Source organism: Acartia tonsa, chromosome 12 (assembly GCF_053477335.1).
Source record: "Acartia tonsa isolate MP-2025a chromosome 12, ASM5347733v1, whole genome shotgun sequence".
Classification (NCBI taxonomy): Eukaryota; Metazoa; Arthropoda; class Copepoda; order Calanoida; family Acartiidae; genus Acartia; species Acartia tonsa.
Genome location: NC_137271.1, coordinates 3437265 through 3455601, shown reverse-complemented (window position 1 = coordinate 3455601; position 18337 = coordinate 3437265). Strand labels below are relative to the sequence as shown.

The following is an 18337-nucleotide window of genomic DNA, read 5'->3' as shown; positions in this document are numbered from 1 at the left end:
ATTAAAAACTGAAAAATCAATCAAACCACTCTTTATCCAGGCATTTTCTTATAGAAACAAAATTAAAAATTATCCCTAGAAATTTCTTTCTATCTACCTTACTATCTATTCAATACTATTTATACTATACAACACCTAGAAAAGAAAATCTATCAAATAATCTATCTAATAATTAATATATAGTGTGACAATAGACAATAAATTAATGTATGATATATGATATACAAACTTAAAACTTCCTTTAATTAGGAATTTTTGAAAATTTTGTACCAACCAATTAGAATTCAATAAACGATTTACAATTTTTAGTTTAAAGAATGAGATAATGCTTATATAAAGCTTGGGTGAACAGACTAGTATAATTTAAAGTCTAAAGCAGCTCTATCATAGATTCCCCTTTCCATTTGATATGGTTCAGCTATTTATCTATCTTCATTGCTATCTCACTATCTATCTAACTAAGATACCTAGCTAGAAAATGGACAACATTTTCTTCTGTATCTGTATTGTATGGCACAGCTATTGTGGCGGGTTCCTGATAGTTAAAGGTAAAGGTTTTCAAAAATTTTATTGATAAAATATTTTAATGTATATAGAATATACGTGAATATTATGACAAGGGAAAAATTGTAGTCAATGGAACTAATTTATTAGCCAGTTCGTTCGTCGATTAGATAATTAGAAGAAGATTAATTTATCTTACATTACCTAGTGAAAAATATTAAAATGAAAATTATAAGATTTAAACAAGTTTTGCTAGACACGAGTAACAGAAGGTCCAGGCTAACAAAAAGGTATTAATTTTATGATTTTTATTTTAGTATTCGTGGAAAATTATCTGAAATACGATGCTATACATGATTTTTCTGTAGGAACGAGAACCAGTTCTAGTACAGCGGATATTAATCGATTTTAAAACCATACTTGAAAAAATGTTTGAAAAACCCATTCCTGACGCCATTTCTGCAGGAACTCAGTTTTGGTCACAAAGGTACCGTCTGCTTCATCTGAAAAAAATAACAATGGATTCATTATTTCTTGGATATTGCACCAGATTATTATGTACTCTAATAAAATGAAACTTGTAGCTGGCTAAAGATTACCACATACCCTTCCCTCCTGACTGATAAATGACGTCCAGTTCATATGAGTAAGCTAGGTTAGGTTAGTGCTTCGCGGAACTAGAGCCCCTAAAAGGTACTAAAAATGGTCCTACCCCAAACGTAAGAGTCCCAAACGTCAGAGTGGACAAACGCAAGAGTCCCAAACGCAAGAGTCCCAAACGCAAGAGTCCCAAACGTCAGAGTGGGACAAACGTCAGAGTGGGACAAACGTCAGAGTGGACATTGCTTAAGTAAAACATCAGAGTCTATGCTATTTTAATTATATGACAAAAAATAGACAGTTAGGCCCCCTAGCCTGCCTAGCCGCGGGCGCTCGGCCCCCTAGCCTATAACCTAACCTAACCTAATCATAAAGAAAATGACTCTGGCTGCAGCACTCAGCACCCTGGCCTACCTAGCCGCAGCGCTCGGCCCCCTAGCCTGCCTAGCCGCGGGCGCTCGGCCCCCTAGCCTATAACCTAACCTAACCTAATCATAAAGAAAATGACTCTGGCTGCAGCACTCAGCACCCTGGCCTACCTAGACGCAGCGCTTTAATGGTTATAAAATCGAGACTCATACGTTTTACTTATAAAATGTCCACTCTGACGTTTGTCCCAAAAATCCTGCGTTTGTCCACTCTGACGTTTGTCCCACTCTGACGTTTGTCCCACTCTGACGTTTGGGACTCTTGCGTTTGTCCACTCTGATGTTTTTCCACTCTGACGTTTGGGACTCTTACGTTTGTCGTGGAACCCTAAAAATAAGTTTTTTTTTACAAAAATAAAAATAATCTTCTGTAGGTAATAACTGATAAAATTGATAAAAATAGTGTTAAAAATGCTAATACAAATGCGCGAAGTATAATAGAAGCAGAGTTAACACATCTTACAAAAGTTGCACAATCATAGGGTTGGTTGTCTGGAGGGCATCAAATAAATCTTTTAATTAATAACCTGGTAATTCCATTTCTCGTTAGATTTTAAAATTCAGTTTTTTTTATGTGTGAAAAAGTCTATTGTTTTGTTTTGTTTATTTTAATCTAGACAGCTTTCTAATGCTTTCCAATCCTTTTCAAGAAGTTTCAGAGGATTTTTAATTTTAAAGGAGTTATAATTTTATTTCATTAGAATCCGGTGGATAGAAACCGGTTCTCATCCATAAGAAAAAACTATGTCTAGCATCGTATTATATCCAGCTTTCTACGAATATAAAAATGTACAATCATAAGATTAAAACCAGTTTTTTTAGCTTCGTCACCTCGGGGCTAAAAAAAACTGGTATTAATCTTATAATTGTACATTCTATATCCGCGGAAAGCCGTTTATAATACGATGAAAGAAATAACTATTCCCATGTCTAATTACTGCAGAGGTTCCAAACCCTGCGGTGCTTTAACCTGTAGGGGCTACCCAGTACCTAACTCAACCTGACCTACAGTAATAAACAAACAAATGAAAAAAAATCCCCCCTTATTTTCAACTTACTTAAAAATAAGTGCTCGACGATACTTTTACGTGATGGCCCTGGTGGCTAACAAAAGTGTCTCGTTCCATTGAATGACTATCAAGGTCTAACACTAAGAGACTATGGCTACAAAAACAGTGCTCGACAGCCACTTTGAGGAAAAGTATCACAAATTATCTTACCTATGCCATAGGAAGGATAAGATACAAAATTCCGGATGCTTCTGTTTCTTTTATGGTGAGGGTTAAGCAATCTATCTTCTGTATCCTGTAATATAGATATATAGAGATTGATATGATAGATAGATAGATAGATATGGATGGATAGATAAGATAGATATGGATGAATAGTTGGATATAGATTGATAGATAGATCAGGGAAAAAGTATGCATTATGCTGTTCATTACACTAGTGCCCAAAGTTTTATAAAACGTTTTCTTATTCGTTGGGGACTTTTATTGAATTTTGATTGGTTGATTTTTTAAGTTCAGTGTCAAACATTTACAATAAAAGAACATGGAAAAGTCTTATAAAGCAGTTAGTTGACCAATAACGTGTCAGTGTTGGACTTTCATACCTATATAGTCCAGTAATAGAATAGCGAAGAAATAATATTTATTTAGAGGACATTTATAATAATCTTTTTTCAGTAATTTAGGATATCTTCAAAAAAGACTTACTGATATACATACTTTTACAATTATAGGAAAGCTGGTTCTTTCCCTCATAGTGCCTATTAAGCAATGATACCCCCTATTCCAAATAATTGAAAATAAGGTAAGGCGGTAGTTTTTCCTTTACCTACCTCCTGCGGGGAAATTCTAACCCTACGAGGGTACCCTGTGTAACCTAACCTAATTTGACAAAAAAAAAACGAATGCAAAATATCCCCTTCCTTATTTTCAATCTATTTTTAATAAGAGGTGTGGGGGGGGGGGGCTGCTTGACTAGACACTTAAAGGGAAACCGCTGAATAGCGTAGCTGCTGTATAATTAAGGCCTACCTGTCTGATGAGACGGCTCAGGGAACTTTTTCTCCGTCCTGCATCATATAAAGGGTTTACTTCAATACCTAGATAGTTAACAGACAAATATTACAGACTAGATAGATAGATAGATGGATAAAGAGATATATGGATAGATAGATAGATAGATGGATAGATAGTATATTATATGTAAAGAGTTTACTTCAATATCTAGATAGTTAACAGACAAATATTACAGACTAGATAGATAGATAGATGGATGGATAGATATATAGATGGATATATAGATAGATGGATAGACAGATAGTGTTTTATGTAAAGAGTTTACTTCAATATCTAGATAATTAACAGACAAATATTACATACTAGATAGATAGATTTACTGAAATATAGATAGTTAGATGGATAGATTTATAGATGGATATATGGATAGATAGATAGTTGGATAGATAGATAATGATCATATAAAGGGTTTACTTCAATACCTAGATAGTTACAGGACAAATATTACAGACTAGATAGATAGATATGTAGATAGATAGTTAGATGGATAGATTGATAGATGGATATATAGATAGATAGATAGATAGATAGATAGATAGATATGTAGATAGATAGTTAGATGGATAGATTGATAGATGGATATATAGATAGATAGTATATGGATATATAGAAAGATATATGGATAGATAGATAGTTGGAAAATAGATGTATGAATAGTTAGATAGTGTATCATATAAAGGATTTACTTCAATACCTAGATAGTCAACGGACAAATATTACAGACTAGATAGATAGATATTTGGATGGATAGATAGATATATGGATAGATACATATATTGATATATAGATAGATAGATGGATAGATATATAGATAGATGGATATATAGATAGATGGATAGATAGATAGATGGCTAGATAGATAGATGGAAAATATATGTATGAATAGTTAGATAGTGTATCATATAGAGTTTACTTCAATACCTAGATAGTCAACGGACAAATATTACAGACTAGATAGATAGATATATGGATGGATAGATAGTTGGATGGATAGATTTATAGATGGATATATAGATAGATAGTATATGGATATATAGATAGATAGATGGATAGATAGATAGATGGAAAATAGATGTATGAATAGTTAGATAGTGTATTATGTAAAGAGTTCACTTCAATACCTAGATAGTTAACAGACAAATATTACAGACTAGATAGATAGATATATGGATGGATAGATAGATATATGGATGGATAGATAGATATATGTATATATAGATAGATATATAGTGTATGATATAAAGAGTTCACTTCAATACCTAGATAGTTAACAGACAAATATTACAGACTAGATAGATATATATATATGGATGGATAGATAGATATATGGATGGATACATAGATATATGTATATATAGATAGATATATAGTGTATGATATAAAGAGTTCACTTCAATACCTAGATAGTTAACAGACAAATATTACAGACTAGATAGATAGATATATGGATGGATAGATAGATATATAGATGGATAGATGGATATATGTATATATAGATAGATATATAGTGTATGATATAAAGAGTTCACTTCAATACCTAGATAGTTAACAGACAAATATTACAGACTAGATAGATAGATATATGGATGGATAGATAGTTAGATAGATGGATATAAAAATGGAAAGATAAATAGTGTATCATATAAAGAGTTTACTTCAATACCTAGATAGTTAACAGACAAATATTACAGACTAGGTATATAGATATATGGATGGATAGATATATAGATGGATAAACATATGGATGGATAGATAGATAGATGAATAGATATGTAGTTAGTGTATCATATAAAGGGTTTACTTCAATACCTAGATAGTTAACAGACAAATATTATAGACTAGATAGATAGATATACTGATATATAAAAAAAACCAATCGCTTCACTCTTTTCAATATAAACCTTACTGTTTTGGTCAAAAACTAACAAAAAATGACCCAAATAATGTCCAAGCAATGACAATGAGAAAACACTTTTGAATTTTGATTTCTACTCACCTTTCCTGAGCACTACAGCTCGAATTCTAGCCCTTGTGGAAATTTTTCTCTACGTGGAGAGTGCATATTTTATTACAAATTAAGACAGTTTTGACATTTTTAAAAAATAATAAACTGTCTAAAGTACTTGAAATCTTGTAGATAGACCCCATAATTTTAAGATTTCTTGATGGGGCATAGAAAGACCTTTCTATAGACGCCTTAACGAGATTTCTGACTCAATCCTTGCCAAACTGGCATCAAAAAGACAGACCAATCAAACATTGAGACATGACTGCTCTGTCTTTAAAAAAAGAACAAATTGTCTTAAGTACTTAAAATCTTGTAAATAGAACCCATAATGTTTAGAATTTTTATGGGACATGTAAATATCTTTTTATAGACACCTTAATCAGGTTTCTAACACAATCTGAGCCATTTTGACATAAAAAAGAAAAAACTGTCAAACATCAAGAACTAGAGAGACCTGTCATGTCTAAATGTTGGATGGGTCTGTCTTTTTCATGCCAAATTGGCTAGGATTGAGTTAGAAACCTGGATAAGGTGTCTATAGAAAGGTCTTTACATGCTCCATCAAAGATTCTAAACATTATGGGGTCTATCTAAAAGATTTTAGGTACTTAAGACGATTTGTTGTATTCTAATCTCCATTTAAGGAAAAATTCTCCACAAGGGCTAGGACACGAGCTGTAGTGCTCAGGAGATGTAAGTAGAAATCAAAATTCAATAGTTCTTTCACATTGTCATTGCTTGGACATGATTTGGGTCATTTTTTGTTTTTGATCAAAACTGTAAGGTTTATATTGAAAAGAGTGAAGCGATTGGTTTTTATTTAAACACCCTTTAGATAGTTAGATGGATAGATTAATAGATGGATATATAGATAGATAGTATATGGATATATAGATAGATAGATGGAAAATAGATATATGGATAGATAGATAGTGTATCATACAAAGGGTTTACTTCAATACCTAGATAGTTAACAGACAAATATTACAGACTAGATAGATAGATATATATACAACTAGATGGATGGTTAGTTAGATGGATAGTTAGATAGATGGCTAGTTAGATAGATAGATTAATATATAAATATATATGGATGGTTAGATAGATAAATATACATCTAAAGGAATAGATAGGTAAATGGATATATAGATAGATGCATAGATGGATATATAGATAGATGCATAGATGGATAGATGGATAGACAGATGGAAAGATATATAAATGGATAGATATATATATTTTTGTACATAAGAAATTTCTTTGCTTACTGCAGATGTGTATTAGTGTAATTAAACAAATACAAATTACAAACTAACAAAACTTTTTTTCAAAGAAAATGAAAAAATATATATATATATTTTTTGAAAAGTACATGATAGTAAAGAATTTGTTTTAAACTAGATATTTAAACTCTCTATTAATCTAACCTATTTTGAAAAGTTGTAAGCTTTTTGTCTGTAGCGAATGATCTCGCTAACAACTGAACCGATAAAGTTTTTCTTTAAAGTAAAGCATCTTACAGGTCCAGAGAAGGTTAATAACTATTTTAGGGAAGGGGATTTTTCCACTCTCCCAAGAGAAATCGCCCCTAGAAGGGCATATTTTATTACAAACTAAAAACAAAGATAGTTATATATAAAAAGAGAGATAGAAAAATATGAAAAGGAGTTTATAGAATTTATATTAGACATATAAAGAGATAAAAAGAAAGAGAGAAATAATCTAATATATGCAAATCTTATTTGTTTGTACGTATATTAAACAGATATAATGATTCTAAAGTATATAAATGGAACCGAAATTATATAGGAAAGACAAGGATATAAATAATAAACATCCATAACAAGCGAAGCACCTAAAATGGATAGAATGAGTTATAAAGCAACTGTTCAATTGTCACTACAAGTAAAAAAACACCAGAGAAAATGCGACACATCATACAAATAACAAAACCTTAATGAAAAATAAGTATTTAAGTCGTTTTAAGAAGACCGACGACAAAGTAAATCATATACTGGAGTTGCTTAATGATACGGGAAATCTTCACCCAAAATTTCAGCTGTTAATCTTAAATAGCAGCCAGGAAATAGCATTACAGACGGACGGACAAAGGAAAAAAAAACTTCGATTCAAAATTGATGGAGCTACTATAGATAGGTAGATAGAAAATATTCATATGAAAATAATACAAAACGATAGATAGAAAGATGTAGATAGATAGAAAGTACTATTATAGATAGATAGATAGAAAGTAATATTATGCAAAGATATTTTTGGAAAGGATTATATTGGATCAAAATTTACAATTCAAATTTTTCTTGGTAAATTTTCAAACATTCTTCACACATATCAGCATAATCATATGTTGAAATATGTACAGTGTATTTTACAAAACTTTTCCATTTGTCATGGGTTCGAATACCAGCCCAAACCACGTCACAACTTTAGAATTTAGAAGGGACCTACTACTGCTATGTCAGATGTATGTCATAAAAAGTAAGATTAGGAGTAATGTCTTGGCTAAAGCAAGCACAATTCTTTGCAGACAAAGGTTATGCAATCTAAGGGTTGGTTGTCTTCATTGGTTGGGATGTTAGTGCCTTGGAACTTATTATAAACCTTCTGATTCTACGTTGTTATCAACTGTTTTCAACAATCTATCTATCTATTTATCTTTACATTATTTATCTATTTAATTGTCTATCAGTCTATCTGATACATATGCTTATTTATCCATCTATGTATCTATCTATACATACATATATTTATCTATCAATCTATACATATATCTATCTACCCTTTTATCTATGTGCCCATTTATCTATTTGTCTAAATATCTATCTATTTATGTATCTATCTATTTATATATCTGGGTAACTATTTGTCTATTTATCTATACCTAAATTTATCTATATATCTATCAATTTGTCTATCTATCTATCTATCTATCTATCTATCTATTTGTCTATCTATCTATCTATTTGTCTATCTATCTATCGATCGATCTATCTATCTATCTATCTATCTATCTATCTATCTATCTATCTATCTATCTATCTATCTATCTATCTATCTATCTATCTATCTATCTATCTATTTGTCTATCTATCTATGTGTCTATCTATCTGTTTATCTATCTATCTATCGATCGATCTATCTATCTATCTCTACCTGAGTATCTGGCCGACTGTCTATCAGAAGCATCTAAAGATTTGTAGGTACGGATGGAGTCCCGGCTCGCGGATAAATGTAAATCGTCCCTACAACATTAAAATTTCATTTAATCACAGCTAGCTAACAATATTTTTTGATAGATAATGAGCAATCAGGTATAAAAAGTGAAAGGAAGCATGGCTTCGAAAACGATAAACATCCACTTGATAAGTACTGGTGTATGTATGTATGTAGCCTTGATTCTCTAAGGTTAGGATTCAGATGCACGAGGAGATTGAAGGTGAGAATCCTTTGACCAATCCTAGATTGGTTAGCTTCGCGCACAGCTGAGTGTATTCTATGTTACATTACAAGCTGACCCGCAATTCTCGTGGAAGCTACTCAATTATTACATCACCCTGGCCTAGAGTTTTGGCAGGTGTTCCATATTAAGCCACCCTAATTAATGGCACTCTCATATGAATGAGGAGCATGGACGAGGGAAAGCACGATTACAGTTGCTTGATAGGTAGGATCCTAACTTCCTACAAATCTCCCTCCTTACAACCTAAGGGCATCACAGGGAAGGTTGCGTGATTATATTCTGACAAACTGCAACAGCATTTGTCATCCAAGTGCAACATCTTTGAGGGGACTTGAACTCGGATTTTCCCAACCACAGCGTGGTGCGCTAACCACTACTCTATGGGACACCCTCATGTTGTTATAGATGTTGGAATTCTTAGTATTTAATTTAATAAGTACTGGTCACTTAAATGCACGTGTAGCATCGCAATACAGACAATTTTCTACGAACAATATAATAAAGAACTTACAATATTAAAATCAGTGTTTATTTTTCATTTTAATATCCGCAAAAAAGCGGTCTATAATACGATGCGATATATAACTATTCTAGTATGGCTTCTAATAAGATATTAGGCAACAAATTTTTTTTTTATTTTAAAAATACGTCAACAGTCGAGAAAAATAAGTAAATTTTCTTTCAGTAACATCTAGATGTAGGGGGAAAATATATAGTATGTATAAAATTAATGTGTAGTTGTTCTAATAATCATGTTTTGCAATCGTGGATGTTGTCATCCTTGTTTATTTTGAAATAACTAAACTTACGCTTGAGAAGAATTGTTTCGATTTAGGAGGTGAACACCAACTTCATCTCGAAAGGTACCAAGTCTCAGTTCCTAGATAGAAAGATAGATAGATAGATGGATAGAAAATAATAAATAGATAATAGAACACATGAACTTTCTAAGTAAAATATGTCTTTTAGAGCTTTCATTAAAGATAAACTATTAAAATCTTGTGCTATACACACTTTTTCTTCCATCAATTTAGCTATTCTTGCTTTCTATGGATGTTGTTATCCATGTATATAAATTTACAAGGATGACAACATCCATAAAAGCGAAGCTCTGAAACGGTAGGACAAACGGACATTAACACTTGTATAATGTCAGAACTGAATAATCAGAATGCGAATGTTAAAGAGTCAAAGCAAAATTGTAAGTAAATTTGTTGAAAAACTGCTTGATACAGGATAATGATTATGGACATACTTACATTTTTAGGACTTGATTATAGAGTTGCTTCGCTTATAATATTGTACTTTGTTGTCCTAGGAATCAGTATACCAAAAATCAGACCAATCGGATAATTAGGCCACATACAAATTTGTTGTTAAAAATGTAAAAAAAAATCAACATGTTTAAAATGGACGTACGGACCATCTGGTAATGATTATTGAGTTGCTACGCTTTCTAACTCGTATCTAACTATTACAGGAATCACCATGCAAAATTTGAAATCGATAGGACAATTTTAACATGCCTAAATTAACGAAAAAAGCTATTTAAAAAGGAAAAAAGTCAACATGTTTTAAATGGACGTACGGACATTTTGGTAATGATTATAGAGTTGCTACGCTTTCTAAATCGTACCTAACTGCTAAAGGAAACACCATGCAAAATTTGAAATCGATAGGACAATTCTAACATGTCTAAATTAACGAAAAAGCTATCCGTTACGGACGGACCAACCCTAATTATAGAAAAGCTTCGCTTTTAAAAATGAACATTTGTTTACTTTCTAAAGTGCATATATTTTTAGGCGTGAATAAGAAAAATTAGAATGTTCATACAATGGTACCAAAAGAAACAAGAAATTTTTGGTATTGTCAGTTTCATGACATCGCCACTTCATTTTCTTCACAGTAGTTTTTCTCCTATTTCTAGCCCCTGCAGGGGGCTCTAACCATTTAAGGCAATCATTAACATTTACCTAGCATTTAAAAAGCAAATGTAAAAATACAACGAAAAGGGGCGTTGTCACAAAACCGACAATACCCCGTAATTTTCTATCGATTTCAAACTATAAGAATTGCATATAATCTAGGAAACTTTATAAACGAAACGTGAAGGACTTTACTCGGCCAGCATTTTGTTATTCAAATTCTGTATTCTTGATTATTACGATTAGACATAAATTCTCTTTACTTATATAAGTAATTAAATTGTTATTTTGATTACATTCGTATTAACTTTAAAATACTACTTCTAATCAAAGAATAATTAAAATTTAGTTTTGCTTGTTTGTTTTATGGACGTTGTCATCTTTGTTGTTATTAAAACCATATCACGAAAAGAAACTATAAAAAATGCAAACTTTCACTACAAAAAGGTTATTTTGGGATCGAACGAAGCTTAATCATGGCATGCTTGCATTTTAAGACTTTATTAAAGATAATAACATATGCGTCATATAAATCAGTATTTTAAATCATTTTATTTCAAAAAAGCTACAAAAATATCTTGTTTAAAATCTACATACACACTATCCAGAAATTGAAACGAAACTATAGAAAAGTTTCGCCTTGAAAAAGAAAGGAAATATTTAACAGGAAATGAATTATTTTATTTTGTTTTTACAATATTTTGCAATTTGTTCAGTATTGTTTATATACAGAATGACCTATATACTATAAAAATAACAGTTACATAGAAAGTCAATCTTAAAAACTGTCAATAACTAAGGAAATATATATTATTATATATAGTCTCATAGAAGATTCGTATCTACTGCAGTTCACGGTAAAATATTGCTGTTAACGAATATTGCCAAAAATCTATGAATGTTAAAGGCTGCTAGCTGCCAGGCGGCTGAACGTACAGATCATACCCGCACACCATTGTAAGCGGTATAAGAAGGACTACAAATAATCTGGAATAGCCAAGATCCAATGATGCACAGTTAAAGCTTCACTTAAGAAAACACGCGTAAAATAGGCCTTTTCGCGCATTTCTCTGCACTGCGAGATAATTATGCATTATTGATTTATGGCTATTCCAGATTATTTGTAGGCCTTCTTATGCTGCTTAAAACAGTGTTCGGGTATGATCTGTACGTTCAGCCGTTTGGCAGCTAGCAGCCTTTAAAATTTATAGATTTTTGGCAATATTCCTTACCAGCAATATTTTACCGTGAACTGCAGTAGATCTGAAGATTCATTTAAAAAGACAACTCAATCGGTCATGTGGATAGCAAGATATTAACTTACAAACAAAAACCTTACTTCTTCCTGTAATAGGACTAGCCGCAGCGCCCCTAGAGGCTATAGCAGCAATATAAAATATATTTTGGTATAAAATGTTTTCTACAACGGTCTCTAGCAGCTCTTTAAAATATATTTTAGTATATCTTGTCTTGGAGCAATTTCTCTCTTAAATAAGGTTTAAACCTTACCAAAACATATTGGAAGCTAGATTTTAAAGAGGAACCATTTTGGTTCAGCGGTTAGCAAGATCCTTTGATACAGACAGACAAAAAAGATCATGTTACTTTTTTAAAAAGTATAGGAATAACACTTCCTGACACTGCACTGTATGAAACTGTATTTAATGCAAAGGTAGTGATTTGTCATAGCTTAACAATTTTTGCAGTAATTGAACTCCTTTGGACCAAACCAGGGAGGGGAGGGAGGGGACTTAGGATTAAAAAATCATACTGGTACTTAAAGTTCATAAATAGTCTTTCTCATTTTTGGCTCCAAAACGGTGTTTACTAAAATTAAATCTTGAATATTTTATTCAAACTAACAGTGCTCACTGTTCAGTGTTCATACTACGAATAATTTTAATTTAAAACAGGGATAATTTTGTTTATGGTTATTGGGGAAATAGAACCCTTGAAACTTAGTAACTTATATTGGTTTTAATTAAGAAGGGAGAAGATATTGGGCTTTTTATTACACTAGTCCCCAAAGTTTTATAATGACATTTTCTTATTGGTTGGCTTAACAACATTGGTAACTTGAATTTTGATTGGTTGGTTCATTTAGTTGAGTGACCAATTGTTTCAACCACTAAGAAATGATTTTGTGTATGATTATTGGGATGTACATCTATTTATTGACCATTGTCTTAACCCTTTAGATCCATTGGTTTTAAAACAAAATTTTTTTTTGTTACTAATTATAGCTGTGGAAATTAGGAATTAGGAACACAGTAAAAGTGTCTGAATATGACGTCAGAAAAAATTAACAATTAACCAATGAGAGGCCGCTATATATTTTACCATTGTGACGTCATAGTCAGACACTTTTACTGTTTTCGGAATTAGCTGTATTTAATTCCCTAGGAAAATGGGCATAGAAGTCAATGCTTTTGGCCTACCTATTCTAATGACGTCAGGAAATACCCTATAACCCATAACTTTTTATACGGTTTTCCCCCTTCTCTTTCTCTTTTCCTTTACTATGACATCAACAGAATAGGTAGGCCAAAAGCTGTGACATCTATCCCCATTTTCTTAGCGCACTAAACACAGCTCTTTCCTAATTTCCAAAATGTAAATTACCTCAGTGCTGGAGTTTGATGAACCTCCCACAGTGGTTGGGAAAATATCACCTCTTCCCTGAAAATTAAAATAGGATTATTTATCTAAACAATAATCTATGTATATTTTACTACCTTTATAATTTTTATAACAGCTATTTTTCCTCATTTTATCCATATTTTTATTTACAATTAGTCTAATAAATTAAAAATATTTCAATCTTAGCAAGCTAATATCATCCCACATGAACGTCAAACGGAGTCCCCTAAATACTACTCCCCCCCCCCCCTTCTCCTCCCATTCTCTTTCTTTTCCTAACTATCTATCTATCCAACTCACCTGACCGCCAAGGAGCGGCCTATGAAGACCAGATCCTGGCCCCCCCAGACTGCTTCCACTCGACTCCCCTCCCCCTCCTCTCTCCTCCCCCACACCTCTCCTTCCCCTGCTCTCGGCAGAACTGCCCCTTCCCTCGCCATCTCCACTCTCAACGGAAGGCTGAGAAATGGCGACGGTCAATGGTGACCTATAAATTGAAAAGGCTGTTTTATATTATATTAATACTAGCGGCTTCTCCCCTAGCCTCTAGGGGCTTTGTCCCAAGAGGTATAATAACACCTTTTAATTCCTGGAGTACCCCCACTCCACCACTATTTTAAATAATCAAAAAAAAGGGATTTTTTGTTTTTTTGGGGTGTCCCACCAGGAGGTATATTCCCTGAAGAGTAAAATCCGATCGGTTCAGCGGATACCGAGATCTTAAGGATTAGACGGACAGACAGACAGACGGACAGACAAACGACTGGACGGCTGGACAGAAATCATTCTACTTTGTATTATAAATTTGAAAGTCAGACCTATAGACATACTTTTAGAGAACATTGTTTTAGAGGTCCTTGAAACCATACCAAAAAGCATTTAATGCAAAAATGAATCAATATTATTGAATTTATAAAATTTTCCAATAAGCAAGGAAACGTACACATACTAAAGATGTAACTAAATATATGTTAAACTAACGGCTACGCCTCTAGAGGTCTCTACGGCACTTGAGGGGGAAGTTATAAATCTTTTTTTTAGGTGAGGAGTATTTTTGTTAAGAGGTGAGACCTATGAGAAGCGACCCTGTAAAGGAGAACCATATTGGTTCAGTGGTTTGCAAGATCCTTCGATACAAACAAACATCCTGTTACTTTGTTGTAATTGTTTGTTTTATAAAAAGTTTGCCTGGATTGGACAAAGCGATGTTCAGGTAGAGGAGTTGTCTCATCTATCTATCTCTACCTGGAATGGACCAGATGATGTCCAGGTAGAAAAGTTGTCTCATATATCTATCTATCTATCTATCTATCTATCTATCTATCTATCTGTCTCTACCTGGAATGGACCAGATGATGTCTAGGTAGAGGAGTTGTCTCATCTATCTATCTTTCTCTACCTGGAATGGACCAGATGATGTCCAGGTAGAGGAGTTGTCTCATCTATCTATCTATCTATCTATCTATCTATCTATACCTGGAATGGACCAGATGATGTCCAGGTAGAGGAGTTGTCTCATATATCTATCTATCTATCTATCTATCTATCTATCTGTCTCTACCTGGAATGGACCAGATGATGTCTAGGTAGAGGAGTTGTCTCATCTATCTATCTTTCTCTACCTGGAATGGACCAGATGATGTCCAGGTAGAGGAGTTGTCTCATCTAACTATCTATCTATCTATCTCTACCTGGAATGGACCAGATGATGTCCAGGTAGAGGAGTTGTCTCATGTTGTATAAATACGTCGTCTTCCTCTCCTCGAATATCTTCTTCCAATGGGGACCTAGATAGATAGATCTATAGCATAAATGTATAAACAGATAACTACATGCCCCACTTTTCCAAGGACCTTTTTCGTCTGCTAGCAAATTGTATTCTGCAACTTGCCTGTGTAAATATCACTGACAATATTGGTTAATTTTCAAAGACCCAATTGAAAGTCGATTTTAGATCATTGCGATGGGGAGATAGATAGATAGATAGTTTCATTGGATTTTTTATGCATTTCCCCCCAAAGTGCCTTCGAGCACAGAAACCCTTATTATGAAATAAATAGGGGTAATCTCTCGAATAATTGACATGGTTGGGTTAGGTTATATTGGGTAGATAATAGCGCCCCACGGGGTTAAAGCATAATTAAAATGAAATTTCCCCACTTAATGTCAATTTTTTTCAAATAGAAGCTAGGGGGATTTCAATGTAGATATTGGATAAATGGAAAGCTAAGTCACTTGGAACATATTTGCGTCCCAACAAATACATTTAGCATAGAGGCAAGATCTTGGTCTGTCTGTCTGTAACGAAGAATCTCTATAACCACTGAATCGATATGATTCTCACTATACAGTGTAGCTTCTTATATGTCCTGAGAAGATTTTTAACTATTTTGGGGGAGAGTACCAAAACCCTCAAAAGAATCCCCCCTAAATAAATTAACACAGCCCATTTTTTAAAAAAATACAATTAAAATTGAAAGTTTAGGAATCGACTTCCCCACTCAAGAGCCCCTAGAGACCTCTAGGAGTGTAGCCGCTAGTAATTCAAATCAAACAAAGCTTAAATACTTTGTTGTTACAAATCTTTCGGTATTGATTTTATGGATGTAGTCATCCTTGTTGAAGTAATACCATTAATATGTTTAATTAGGGTAACAACATATATATGTTGACATATGACAACATTCTTTTATCAGGTAGGGAGGGGACATTGGGCTGTTTATTACACTAGTCCCCAAAGTTTTTTTTACTCCTTGGCTTAACAACTTTGGGGACTTTTATTGAATTTTAATTGATTTGTTCATTAAGTTGTGTGTCTAAATATTTTAATCTATGAAAGGGGTAATTTTACGTATCATCATTGTGAATGTACATTATTTTATCTGCCATTGTCTTATCCCTTCAGATCCCTGTTCTTTTTAATTCACATTATATTATAAAGGTTATTTCTTCCTATAGACAGTGTAACATCAATGTTGCATCGTTTTCCAATTTATTGTAGCACACACATGGTTAATAAATTGATATACATCCCCAATAATGATGAACTGAATTATCTCTTCTGTATAGTAGGTTAGTGGTTAAAAAGCTTAGATACACAAATTTTGTGACAGGCAATCAAGATTTCCTAAAAAGTTTTTAATCCAAAGTTTAAGCAAAATTTATCTAACTTGAGTACTCGTACAATCTACAATCCAATGTCCCCTCCCTCATTTTTTTGCTGTTTATATAATTTTCTAAACTTTTAAATCTGTCAATAAACAAGAAAGATACATTTATTCTATTAGCAAACTTTCACTGACATACCGTCAGACTGTCTTGATATTAGGGTTGGGCCGGATATCCGGCCATTTTCAATATCCGGCCAGATTCCGGAAATTGAAACTATCCGGATACCGGATATTTGGCTGATTTCTAATGTCGGATATCCGGTAATTTGCCGGGTATCAAACACGGACCAGATATAAGGCCGGATACCGGATATCCGGCATTAAAAATCAGCCGGATGTCCGATATCCCGCCAAAAAAGTATCCGGCCCAACCCTACTTGATATATATATAATAGTCAAACCTATCTTCATCTAAAGACATCATTTTAATAATTAATTCAAACACTGCATTAATATACACGTTATCTTTACAAAATGTATTTTAAAACTAACATTGAAAAGTGTATAATTCATTTCATACAACTCTATATATAGTATATGAGTCGATATATTATTACTTGGATGTTGTTCTGAGTTTCATGTACTCTAACAATGTGATATTCCCAGCTGACTAATCCACTCTACCCCATTCCCCCTACCCCTCCTACTGGATTAACGAAGGTATCAATAAATGATATCCATATTAGCAGCCTAAATTGACGAAATATTTTCCCCTGTCAATATATCCATGTATACTATATCCATTACTATAGTATGAGTACAAAGTAAATACAAGACCCTGGGTAGCAAAGTATGGACATTGGACTGCTTATTACACTAGTCCCCAAAGTTTTATAATAACGTTTTTTTTTTCGTTGACTTAACAACGTTTGGAACTTATATTGAATTTTAATTGGTTAGTTCATTAAGTGTGTGTGTGTGTGTGTGTGTAGCCATAGTTTCTTAGTGTTTGGACCTAAGTAGTCATGGAGTAGGACGAGACACTTTTGTATGCTAACACCAGGGCCAGCTCAAGGTCCACGCTCAAGTACAAGTACTTGACCCGCTGTCTCAAGGGACCTACTCATTATTACCTCACCCTCGCCGAGTATGGCAGGTGTCCCAAATTAAGTCACCGTAATGAATGACGCTCTCCGCAGAGGAGCTTGGGATAAGGGTAGTACTGATATTATGTACTTGACTATTAAGTATCCAAACTTACTCAATAATCCCCTTCTTACACAACCAGGGGAAGTTGCGTGAATGTATTCAACTGAGAAATTCGAGTTGCCATATGGGGACTAGAACTCGAACTCTCATCACCGTAACTCAGTGCGTTACCACTGAGCTACGACGCCCCTTATGTTCATTAAGTTGAGTGTCTAAAACATTTCAACCACTTGTTGTAATTTTCAGACAGGTAAATTTTGTGTATTATCATTGGGAATGTACATCAATTTATCGGCCATTGTATTATCCCTATAGATCCCTATACATATGTGTTCTTTTAATCTA

General features: G+C 33.2%; 1 protein-coding gene across 5 annotated transcripts in view; it reads right to left on the bottom strand.

Moving 5' to 3' along the window:
* LOC145334358 (uncharacterized) overlaps window positions 1–18337 on the bottom strand; it is a 74335-nt gene that overhangs the window by 51785 nt on the left and 4213 nt on the right. For 3 of the 5 annotated variants that reach the window (XM_080179795.1, XM_080179794.1, XM_080179796.1), the window contains exons 2-10: window positions 15365–15460; window positions 13974–14160; window positions 13656–13712; window positions 9915–9985; window positions 8799–8887; window positions 3575–3642; window positions 2753–2837; window positions 956–1007; window positions 468–539 (exon numbers count right to left, since the gene is read on the bottom strand). In XM_080179795.1, the coding sequence (XP_080035921.1) occupies window positions 468–539; window positions 956–1007; window positions 2753–2837; window positions 3575–3642; window positions 8799–8887; window positions 9915–9985; window positions 13656–13712; window positions 13974–14160; window positions 15365–15460 (777 nt within the window). The remainder of the gene's footprint in view (window positions 1–467; window positions 540–955; window positions 1008–2752; window positions 2838–3574; window positions 3643–8798; window positions 8888–9914; window positions 9986–13655; window positions 13713–13973; window positions 14161–15364; window positions 15461–18337) is intronic. The other 2 variants (XM_080179797.1, XM_080179798.1) reach the window with 2 other exon arrangements.